The sequence below is a fragment of the Nymphalis io genome, chromosome 15 (assembly GCF_905147045.1).
Source record: "Nymphalis io chromosome 15, ilAglIoxx1.1, whole genome shotgun sequence".
Classification (NCBI taxonomy): Eukaryota; Metazoa; Arthropoda; class Insecta; order Lepidoptera; family Nymphalidae; genus Nymphalis; species Nymphalis io.
In genome coordinates, this window is record NC_065902.1 from 3,172,156 (window position 1) to 3,184,801 (window position 12,646).

Genomic DNA, 12,646 nt, shown 5'->3' on the forward strand with positions numbered 1-12,646 from the left:
TACCTTCTTATAATAGCAAAAAAAATGTTCCTTTCATATATTTTCTATTTAAATCTCTTCAGGTAAAGATATTATTTAGCAAAATGCCGAAGAAGGGTAAAGTCAACAAGTTAGCGCGCATGTCGGACGAAGAGCGTGCGCGCTACCTGCAACATCGGGCGGACGTCGAAGAGGAAGCCAGACGTAGGAAACGAGAACTGGTCGCTAGATTCATTAAGGTAACCTAACCTTACCACTCTACCGTATTTATAATAATAAACCAACTCATACATAATAATAATATCCTGGGACGTTATTTACACACGGCCATCTGATACCAAATTAAGCAGAGCTTGTACCATGGAAACCAGACAACTGATATACTACATATTCTACTTTTCTTTTGTAAATAAATACTTATATAGATAATTATATAATAACACCCAGACTCAGGACAAACAGACATGTTCATGCACACAAATGTCTGTCCTGTGTGGGAATCGAACCCACAACCTTCGGCGTGAAAGGCGAGTATCTACTAACAACGCCAACCGACTCGTCGGAAATACATTGCTAATTATGCGTACTCACAATCCCATATACAATTATTAATTTTAAGTAAAGTTATTTTCATAATCCCATAGGCAATTACTAGTTTTAAGCTAGTTAGATATATTCCCAATACATATAAACAACTCTATTCGAATCAGTAGGAAAATAAAAACAATAACTCAGTCAAACTTAAATGTTACTTAACGAAGATTATTTTTACAGAATAAATTGGATAAAGAAGAAATCTACGCAAGAATAAATACAGCGAAGATAAATCAAGAATGGCGATATATTTTACGCAAAGTAAAATGCAAGCAAATGGCGTCAGACATACAGGTATATAATAGAATTATTTACCAGTAAAATAAACTTCTAATAAATGTTTAAGAAAAACAGGTAAATCAAGATTTATAAAAATAAAAAAGAGGCGGAGTAAATTGTATTTAAAAAAAACGAAATGTTGATTTTAACATATATTTTTTTACCTAAATTAGATGCATTTAACTTAGCTATCACTTATAAAGCTACCGATCCCGAGATCCTGAGTTCAATCCCCAAAGAAATTTTTAATAAGAGCTCAAAGTTTGGTAATTGCCAATTTACACTTCCGTGCCACGGAAAGGAATTAAAATCGTTGGTTCTGCGCTATCTTATTGCACTATATTAGGCTCTGAGAAGTTAACTAGTCTACCATAAAACGGCAACCCCGGCAGAAATTGGCCAAGAGCATCACCATCAACATTTAATAATATCGATTTATCACCTCCTAGGGTCTGATCACAAGCTTCAACTTTTTGGTGGAACGAAAAAATCGTCTTTTAAATTCATTGATGGAAGCCATCGAGGACTCGGATGAACAACATCGCCGTGCATTCCAGGCGCATACGGAAACATTAAGCTATTTTCTTAGTAAATACAAATAATATAATCAAAATAGATATAATTATTATCTTCAAATACTGAGTGAGTTCGAATTAGTCCTTATGGTCCTTATTTTTTATGGTCCATTATTATTGGGAACTTCCCAATAAAAAACACCACTTTTAAAAGCTGATCGAACAAAAGTCGAAAATCTGATATGATATTACACTCAACATCGTTTATCTACTATGTAACTATTAAACCACAATTTTGTTTATTTGTATTTGAAATAATATTACTATATACCTACATTGATTTATTCATTCATCATTTGATATAATTCAGGAAAGATTTAAAGCAATCAATAAATTGCTCTTAGCAGTCTATCTTAAGTTAATATGTATAGTATTCTATCTTTATTTATTTTTTATTTGAGTTCGTTTCTTATTTTATTTATTTTTCATAGAAATACCTTCGTTTCAGGTATAGGCTCTCAACGACTTGATAAGCTACAAGTTGAATACGAACATCAAAAAAACGACTTTCTCGAAAACTGGGATAAAGAAGATATAGACATTACTGATAATCAGGATAGAGCCGAGTTCAAGTTAACTCTAATCACTTACATACAAGATCGAGATTTTAAGGGACTTAAAAAGGAAAAAGAAATACAAAGCGCTACGGAGAAAAACGATTCTAGGCTTGAGGTACGTCATAAGAACAAAACATTTGTAGGTGTAGGTCTTTAATTGTATTTATTATTTAGATTATAGATGTACATACGATTTTATTTCAATCATTCAAAGAGGAACCCCGTTTTTTCATTCCAATTGTCACAGTTGGCTCTTCCCTTTTCTGATAAACAAGTCAATAAATTTTTGGAAAATTCGCATTTATCGTCTGTATTTTCTGAAAGGATAATAAGGTAGTTAGTGTAATTACTTACTAAATACTTTATTATATTATTAAAGAGCAATATTTAACAGTGTCATATTCCAGTTTAAAGGAGCAATCAATCTTTTGACAATTTTGAATGCTTATTGTTCTTATCAGTTGAATAGATCTATAGTTTGAACGCATTTTAGATACACTGGCCGCCAAAAAAATCGACCCACCCGTATTTTTTTACTTACAAAGTTGTTATCTTAACTATGCGACGACCTAGGTGGATTGTTTTACTTATGGGACATACATTTAACATTTTATTACCCACTTGATATTGATTTCGAGGAGTTGTAAGTGTTATTGAGGATATTTGGAATATTTTTAAAGTATTGATAAGAAAACGTTACTTTGTGCGCAAAGTGCATGGTTAGTTTATTTCCAGTTCTTAACGCGGAGTCATCTCGGTTCGATGTTTATTATTGATTAAGTGTATGAAACTTTGTTGAAACAATAATTTTAATAAGTTTAAACATAAAAAATGGATACTACTGAAGCAGAAGCTGTTCAAGTCGTAGCTCTTATTCATGAGGGGTTAAGTCAGCGAAATGTGGCTAGAACACTAAAATTAAGTTGTTCAGCAGTGCGAAGAGTGTACAAACGCTACTTGGAGACTGGGGAGTATCGCCGGAGACCAGGATCTGGCAGGGGGCGTGTCACGAACCCGACCGATGACCGTTTTATTGGTTTGACATCTTTAAGAAACCGACATCTTTCGGCTGTTGACGTTCAAGGTAGACTCCGAGAAAGTCGTGGAGTGTCTGTGAGTGAAAATACTGTAAGAAGAAGACTTCGAGAGCAAAACTTCACCCCTCACAAGCCAGCAACAGGACCAAAACTCACAGCATCCCATCGACAAGCAAGACTACAATTTGCTAGGCAGCACGTCGATTGGACACTGGACCAATGGGAGACAGTATTGTTCAGTGATGAAAGCCGAATGTCTCTAGTAGGCTCTGATGGACGACGTAACGTCATGCGAAGGCCAGGAGAACGCTACTCTCAGTGTTGCACTCGAGAAACAGTCCGATTTGGTGGAGGCTCTACAACGTTTTGGGGAGGTATTTCTTTGACGGGACGCACAGAGCTGGTTTTTTTCCGTAATCGTGCTGTTAATGCTGAATCTTACATAACGGACATTCTGGAGCCTCATGTGATGCCTTACGCTGGATATATTGGGGATAATTTCCAACTTATGCACGACAACGCACGACCTCACGTGGCTAGAATTGTTAAAGACTATCTCAGAGAAGTCGAAATTCCAGTTATGCAGTGGCCAGCCAATAGTCCGGACTTAAACCCGATAGAGCACCTCTGGGACCAGCTAAAACGTACGGTTCGAGCACGAAATCCAATTCCAGAAACCCTGAATCAACTGGAAGCTGCCCTAACTGAAGAATGGCAACGGACCCCACAGGAAGACATTAAAAAGCTAATCAGGTCACTTAATAGGCGTATGCAGGCAGTGATTAGGTCAAGAGAAGGAAACACTCCCTATTAAAGTAAGATTTAGGCACCCAAATTTAAAAACAAACGGCATAATCGTTTTGTACACAAAAAAATAAAATTGCGTAAAATTTTGTGTTTTCGTGTTTTGTCACATATTTACCTAAAAACCTATTTTTTGCGCACTATTTCTGTTTTTGTACAATCCTACAATTGCATTTTTTCATTATCAATCTTAAAAATATAAATATGTGGTAGTTTAAAACCATACGATAGCTTTTTTACAAAAAATGTAGGTGGGTCGATTTTTTTGGAGGCCAGTGTATTTATAATCTTGAAGTACAACTATCATAATATATTTGACTGACTATAATTACTCTATATTCTTCCAAAGAGACTAGACTAAGGACATTATTAAGACAACATTTATGAAAAGAGATTCTGATTACCATTATCCAGTATTTGAAAACATTCCTCAATTGATTCTTGCATGAAATCTTGTAAATCTTCGTTTTTCTCATCCTTAATAAAAGCATGCGTCACTAGATACCTATCTGGCATTCCGTTATCGTCAGTCTAAAAACCAAAATGAAAAAAAAGTTAAAATTCATTCAACAATTATTGAGTATGTCATTTATGAAGTACCATATGTAGATTTTCCAAGAAACAGTGAAGTACGCAAGCTCTTTCCATTTCTTTACTGGAATTGTTAGACGAATTTCTTTTTTCAAAGTGATTACTCTGACTATTAGATTTTTGTGAATGTGGATTATATTGGCTTCTCTGTCCAGAGTTCATGTCTACTCGCTTTTCACGTTTATATCTTCTCGGCGATTGTGATGGATAGTGATTATGGTGTGTCATAGTGACGTCCTAAAAAATACTGATAGTAGTAATACATAATAACTTTGAAATAAATTTATTTTCAATAAAACAAAGAATACTTATTATATTAAAAACTGTGATAGCTTGTTAACGATAAATATTTCAACGGTTCGACCAATCAAATTAAAATTAATAATTAATGTACTTACTCCGCTAAAATCTTCATCCCGTAAAAACTCATCCCGTCCACTTATTTGTTCAGTTCGAGCACGGTTGTTCATCATTCTGTTTATGCCTTTACTATTGTCACCTTCGCCTCCATTCATATTAGCTCTGTTATTTCTAACATTCGTTCTATTATATCTGTCATCCATTCTATCATTGTGATTCACATTTTCTCTATGTTGCTTTCTATCGTATCTTTCAGTTTCACCATCTCTATTATTCCAATTTCTGTCTCTATCTTCTATTGCATCTCTATTTCCCATTCTGTTATCCCTGTTTTGGTTATTACTGTCTCTGTCCCATTGATTTCTTTGATTGTACTCTCGATTGTTCCAATCTTCTGAGGAATGGCGACTACCATTTCTTTCCGTTTGTTTCAAGCAATTATTGAAAACCCTTTTGAATTCATCCTCTTTTGTACGACGCTCTGACCGGCAATTCAGTGCCTGTTATAATTATAAATAATATTATGTTACAGCTTATTATTATAAAATACTATGAATAATAAATTTAGACAATTATGAATAATAACGACAATAACAAATTTAATAGTAACAGTTGTACGATTTTAGAAGTTTGAATACTTACGAAGCAGTTTGAAATAAACAGAAAATATAAAAAGACATTTTTCTTCCAAAGACCCATTTTCCCACATGTTGCAGCCATAATAATGGTATAGTTCGTGCGCGAATCATCGTATATGAGGTTAAATAGGACACATAAACAAGATACGCTCCACTAACTCGATGTATATTATTATTTCAAATGTCTTTATTAATTTGTAGAGTCAGCAAAACGATGTGATGAATTTTAATGAACTAATAATTCATATTCATTACACGAATCATTGAATGAGTAATAATAATGTTTTATTCGTGATCAATACCAACATGTACTACAATACATATACTCGAATAATGTAATTTAACTTTAGTTGTGAACTATTTGCTTATTACAGTTTAGTATTTTTTCATTAAAATCATTAAATAATATACCAAAGACCACCTTTATTATCCATTGCTAGTAGGTATATCTTTAGCTTATATGAAATACTCTGAGATATATTTGTTAAATCGAGTAAAGAATTAGAGATCATTGAATTAATTCCATTTCCTGATATATTAGGAAAAGGATGTAGGTTTTGTCAGATTTGGATAATTGATTTAAAAAAATAATAATTCAAAGGAACCCTTTTATGTACGAGATGAATTAACGCAAATCCGTCACGGCCGTCGTGATTCATGGGTGCCGGAACTTGTGTGACATTAATTGCGGGAAGAGTGCTGTGACCAATCCCAAATTACCTTGTTTGAAGCTTGACATGACGCCAATGTGTAATGGAATACATTGTTAGCATCTCATTTAGCTTTGCCTCGCAGCTCTACTTGCTAATTGTCCACTGTTGTTTTATATGAATTCACTTGTTTTAAATCACGCAAATTACATAACTTTTTGATGGTCACGCAGCAAACATTTATTTTTAAGTGTATTTTTTTGCAGATTTAAATATTTATATAATTATATCAAGTAAAAAACATTTATATTTTATAAACATTTTAGCATGAAGAAGAAATGCGTCAGCTTTGTAAGCCAAAGAAGTTAGAGATAGATATGTACTGGTCAAAGCTACGTGAAGTTTACGACATTTATCTTGAGAAACACAATCCCATTATGAGTCACTACAACGCATTACTTGAGAAGGATGACTTTTATCAACGGGATATAGCAAGAAATGAAATACAAATTCAACAGGCTACAGTAAGTTTTAAAATATTTTATTAATATAGAATCAAGGTACGTGAGCTATTTGTGGCCTATTTTCCTATAAGTAATGGTGACGATAGTTATTCTGCAATGTTGGGATGAAGGGAATAACGAAACTTAAGTTTCAGATAATAGCTTCTGTTTATTTAGTATTATTTGCCAGTATATAGTTGCTTTAAGATACACATGTATGAGTACTTATGTAATAAAATAAGACTTTAAGAATCTTACAGTGCCTTATTACATTAACAATGCCCTTTTATGGCATATATCAATTTCAGTTTTACTCTTTTATATATATTTATGTATTTTACTCTTATTATAGTTCTCTTTTTTAACCGTCCGTTGAATAAAAGTAATAGTTTTTTTTTTATTTTATATTAACTAAAATCAGGAAATTCTATCGAATCTCCAAAAAGAATGGGTCAATACAACAACCACATTGAGCTGTAAGCTAAATCGTATGAATAAACAAAAGGAAGAACTTGCGAAGAAATACTGGCAAATGAAAAAGGAGACTAAGACAGCGAAGGCTAAAGAAGACGAGATGTTGTCTGTATTAGTTGACGCTAGTCAGGACGCTGTAAAGGTAAAATTGTCCTCAACTTTATCATCCGCGTGCCCCGTCCTATAGATTTCGGGTCGGTGTCTGTTTATCTCTTCCAGTAATTTCTATCTTTTATCATATACGCAGTTACACTTGTAGTTACTTTCCTTTTTTGCACATCTAATAGCTGTACCACCCATTTGTTAGGAATATGTTTAACTAGTTTAATAAAAGTAATTGTCTATGTGAAAATGATAATGATTAAATAGTACGCTCGATGGCTATGTGTGAGTAGACTCTATGCTATATTCTCTAACAGTGATAAATAAGTATGTATATAGATACTCTATATACATAGAGAGATGATCATGATAAGAGACTTATTGTTATAATAATGTACCATTATTTTGTTTTCCTTTTTCCTTATAACCAAATTCATTCATATCAATATTCTTGCAATATATATAGTCTTAAAGCCTCCGTAGTCATACATACGTATAGTCAATCGAAGTACTGCAAATGTGTTCTAGATTACTAGCAAAATGAAGCTTCTATCGCAACAAAGCAATTTTTAAATTGTAAATTGAAAACTAATGGTCTAGCTACTCAATACTTGACTTTAGTTAAGAATAATTTAAATAAATTTTAGTTCACGTTTTACAATTAGTATTTTTATCAAATAGTGAGGTCTAGGAAATTGCACATGAACAAAAATATTGTTCGTGACAGTTATATACTTCAATATTCGTGGAACATAAATAGTAAATGAAACCTACACAGTAGAAAACTTGACAAAATATAAAACCTGACGACACAGAAATGATAAGCGTAGCATATTGGTGTTTCGCAATTATTTTACCCACAACCATAGAAAATAAGATCATTTAAAAACTATAAATGATAAGATATTTTTAATATTCCTTTATCTCTACCAGGTTTCGTCAAACTATGCGATTCAATATTGAAAATATGGCTTATTTTAGTTATTTTATGATTAAAGATGGAAAGGCAACAAGATGTACACATCCTTTTCAATATCAATGGCGATGTCAGAAATTATCATTAAAATACTTACTTACTTGTAATTGTTATTAAAACGACATACCAAAAATCTGACGTTAATAATAAAGAAACTGGTGGTAGAGCTTTGTGCAAGCTCGTCTGGGTAGGTACCGCCCACTTATCAGATATTCTACCGCAAAACAGCAGTACTTGTTATTGTTGTGTTCCGGTTTGAAGGGTGAGTGAGCCAGTGTAATTATAGGCACAAGGGACATAAAATCTTAGTTCCCAAGGTAGGTGGCGCATTGGCTATATAAGCGATGGTTGACATTTCTTACAATGCCAATGTCTAAGGGCGTTTGGTGGCCACTTACCATCAGGTGGCCCATATGCTCGTCCGCCTTCCTATTCTATATAAGAAAAAAAAAGAATTGCTATCAATTTTCAATCTTTCAGCGTCTCGAGAATGTTGAGACTATGTTGCATAAAATCAAACAGATGGCTGATATTTGCAGCAAATACGAGACAGAAAAGGACCACATGTTCCTCGAAGATGTAGAAGACGACATAACATCTGCTGATTTCGAAGCACTAGACAATGATATGATTGTAAGTTATTGTAGCTTTCGGAAAAGCGTCCGATTTAGTTATTTCAAATTGCTTGAATTAGAGATATTGGAGTGTTTTAACCTACAACTAATTTAAAAAGAGAAACATTTAGGTACTATCTTAAAAAAATGTATTACCTAAGAATATTTTTTTTCGTCTGAACTACATAACATTTTTGTCTGTATAAAAGAAATAAGTGTATATATCTCAGCACAAGCAACTACTTATCACATAATCTATATATGGGAATGAAAAAGTAAAAAAAAAAAAAAAAAAAACAAAAAAACTGTTATAAATGCAGTAACAGTAATTAGATTAGAAAAAGCAAGTGAGTACTCATTACAAAATTAGTATATATGTCATTGATATTATTGATAAGTTATTTATTCTATAATCACTTGAGTAACACATATATACATATATCAATAATTTTATATAATTAAATAATAAAGTAATATTTAACCATTTTTTTAATTAAGGAACAATGCAAGGAATTCAAGAAAATGGACAAATTCTTACTCAAAATGAACAGAGTTAAGGTTCAGACAATGTGCCTTAAAACAGAGAGAGCTAAATTGGCGAAGGAAAATATTCAACTAAAACAATACATCAAGAGATATCTCACAGAATTGGCCCTTAAAGGGGAGAAAGACCGGCCCTTCAGTGTGAAGTGCCAAAGTGAGCCGAAGATAGAAGTCAATGGAAAACTACTGTAAGTAGACTTCTGGCAAATTAAAATCGTTCATTAAACATACATACATACTATTTGAGTTTACATAGATGTTATGTTGTATTTATAACCATCAACACTTCTTGATTTATACTTATGGAAGATGCAATTTTTTATCTAATAGAAATATACCATATATTGATAAATGCAGCCAAATTAGCCTCAATAGTATATTTTTTTATTTTAAAGTTTTCATAACATTTTACATTTCATACTCTACATGTATTTTGAAATATTTATAACAGGAATCGTCCAGTGACCTGCATAGAGGGAGCACTGTCGAATGCAGTAATGCATGAACAAAGAATTAAGTTGCAAGAAAAGAAGAAAAAAGAATTGGGAAATGTACGAGCTTATCCTCGGGTTCATTGCTGGTAGAATTGTTCATAACCATTATATATTTGTAGATGGTATTATAAATCATATTACCAAGTATTTCATAAAGTTATATTAACTAATTCAATTGTTATTTTAATTTAAATGATAATTTTTGCATGGCAGTTTATCATATACTGTGTATTTTATCAGGTACTGTGTATTTTTGAAAACTTTATATTAATATATAAAATAAGTTTGAATCTTGTTTCAATTAAAATAGTATTTCAGATACAAGTACAAAAAATAGATAATTTTATAAGCATAAATCAGTACTTTTATAAATATATTAATATTATAAACTTAATAATTAAATTATGTATGATGACATCAAATGAACAATAAACTATTTTAACAAAATATTTTTTTATTTATTAAAAATAACAATTACTTCAATTTTTACAAACATAGAGAAGTTGTTATTCCATTGGTGTGACGCCGAGCATAGCACCCGATTCTTCGTTACCTAAGTTCCACGGATCGTCGAGTGCTGATAACAATTTAGCCAAGTTTTTGTGACCTTCAATATCAATATTCTTCGTCATTTCTTCAGAGAATGGCACATATTCTTCGCAAACAACACTTTTACCTTGCGATACACCATGTATTTCGTACCAACCTTCTAAAGGTTCATTCAATGGTTTTTTCAATTTTATTAGTATTTCCTGGTCATCAACTGTTTTTACATAAAAACCTTCGCTGGCTGAAACTTTAGTAACTTTCCCCCAAAGGCTAACTTTGGCGCCATTTCGATGAGTTAAATTACCGGCTGTCACGTATGGTATGAATTCGTCGTTATCTGGGTATTGTTGGTCTTCAAAGTCGTCTCGATCTCCCATATTAATATATTAAAATATTAAAACAACGAAATAATAGTTATTTTTTGTTGATAACAGTAGTAATTAAAGTTATTTTTATGATTGTAACATTCTAATCGGTATCCGCATTGAATAATGTTAATTAATATTTGTCATTTGATGATTTTGACATTGACAATTCACAAAAACAATTTCAACCAATCATAAGAGTACATAAACAGTTGGTAAAGCCTTATCAGTCGTATCCGTAGTCAGAGAAACAAATAGACCAAGGGGCCGTGAAACCGCGATTGAGACAGAGATAGTTTGTTAATGTTGCGTATAATGTTGTCATAGTAACTGCATTCCCTGTTTTGGGAGATAAATAATTTTCAGGATTTCATTAAAACAAAATAAGTTTATTAAATTTTACTTTTTAAAATTTATTTCACTTTTTTTTAATTAAAATATCTTTTTGTTTTCCAACTACACCCAAAAACTGTTGCATTGTTTGTTTTTGTTTCCGTTATCAATAGTACTTCAGCATCTTTATATGGTACTGGATTAGCATTCTCCTCAGAAGTTGAAATCTAAAACACTCAATTAAATTATTACTAAAGAATAGTTGCCACATAGATTATGTTAACCTCGACTCGGAATGTAATAATATTATAAATTCATGAAGAATGTTAAATAATGTTGTCGTTAGGAAATTATAAAGAAGAGAACGTAAATAAGAATAACATATTTACATATAACGAAGCAGTTTAGGTTATTATTGGACTACATATTTATTTGTTTGCATTGTCTACGAGTCGATATTTTTTTATCGAAAATCGGGACATTTTCTTTAGCTGACGCTGGCAGCACTTACATGATAAATAATTATAGGTTATGAATGATAAAAATTGGAAAATCTTATTATCTTCAGGATTTTAATGCAATATAAGATTCTGTCATGCTATGGCATAAATAAACATCACTGAGAAACTATACTAAGGGACAAAATCGTCGTACTTACTATATATAAATACGCGTAAAAACACACGCCGGCAATTTTCTTCTTGCTATCACTTTAACATGAAATATTACGACAATTCACCATTGTATAACCTTCGATATGATATAAGGATTGTTTCTCGGCCTTTTCACTGGATTAGAATTGTTTTCTAACACAAAAGTAAGCGAAAATTGAATAAAAAACACAATGAACGCACCAACTGTCAAGTTTGTTTCGCTACTTAAGTAGCGAAACACCAAAACTGGTTACGAGATAAGGGACAAAAGATTTGATAATTCTATCTCTGTCTAACCCATCTGTAACGTAATTTTCGTTCTCTTTCTTGTGTAAGTGAGAAGGAAGTCGTCATTGCGTCTATTAGTTTCTCTGTCTACGGCCGTATCACTTTATACATTTAAATTAACTGTCAAATCGTTTAATTACTACAATAATTTAATGGAAAAAAACTTGTTATGTGGAACAAACTATTCTATAAAAAAATTACGTAGTATTCGTTAATACTTAAAATTTATTCATAAACGCAAATAACCCTCTCTTTTATTTGTTTCTTAGCCTTATGTTTCTTTCGTTTGAACTTTAAAAGATAAAAACTAGACACCTACAAGTCAAAAAAAAACTAAAAGTAACAGACTGATTAATATATTCATGATCGCTTGATGCTACTGCTTCCGTGAGCCGGGTTTATTTCGTTGAACAGTATCAGCTTATTTATCCCATAGTAACATTGTTCTTTTACTCGACACAACAAAAAAGGATTATACTTATTTTTTAAAAAAAAAAATCAACAAATAATTTAATTTTTTGATAGAGGTTCGGCAGCCTAAACAAATACTTTTGACTGTTATTTTTATATTTATACATGCCATATTTACATCTACTCGGTTACTATTATTTTATTAATATTTATGGATTAACTTGTCGCTCGTTATCGTCATACTTATTTATCAGTTATTTATTATTATTATATGAAC

At 31.9% G+C, this 12,646-nt stretch overlaps 3 protein-coding genes across 3 annotated transcripts; 1 reads left to right on the top strand and 2 right to left on the bottom strand.

The window, feature by feature from the left end:
- Positions 1–83: 83 nt before the first annotated feature.
- LOC126773676 (dynein regulatory complex subunit 2) lies at positions 84–10,001 on the top strand. Its single transcript, XM_050494747.1, has 9 exons — positions 84–218; positions 754–867; positions 1,302–1,440; positions 1,876–2,099; positions 6,391–6,588; positions 6,989–7,183; positions 8,600–8,752; positions 9,232–9,464; positions 9,728–10,001. Exons 1-9 carry the CDS (start codon positions 84–86, stop codon positions 9,858–9,860), a joined length of 1,524 nt encoding a protein of 507 aa, XP_050350704.1. The 3' UTR covers positions 9,861–10,001.
- Positions 2,151–5,549, bottom strand: LOC126773674 (general odorant-binding protein 71-like). The gene is made up of 5 exons (XM_050494743.1): positions 5,419–5,549; positions 4,815–5,276; positions 4,426–4,653; positions 4,230–4,356; positions 2,151–2,301 (listed from the first exon to the last, which is right to left on the bottom strand). The coding sequence occupies exons 1-5, from the start codon at positions 5,494–5,496 to the stop codon at positions 2,189–2,191; spliced, it is 1,008 nt and encodes a 335-aa protein (XP_050350700.1). The 5' UTR covers positions 5,497–5,549; the 3' UTR covers positions 2,151–2,188.
- Positions 10,002–10,200: 199 nt separating the features above from the next.
- On the bottom strand, positions 10,201–10,826 carry LOC126773679 (uncharacterized). The gene has a single exon (XM_050494750.1). The coding sequence runs from the start codon at positions 10,694–10,696 to the stop codon at positions 10,277–10,279; it is 420 nt and encodes a 139-aa protein (XP_050350707.1). The 5' UTR covers positions 10,697–10,826; the 3' UTR covers positions 10,201–10,276.
- Between the last annotated feature and the right edge of the window lie 1,820 nt (positions 10,827–12,646).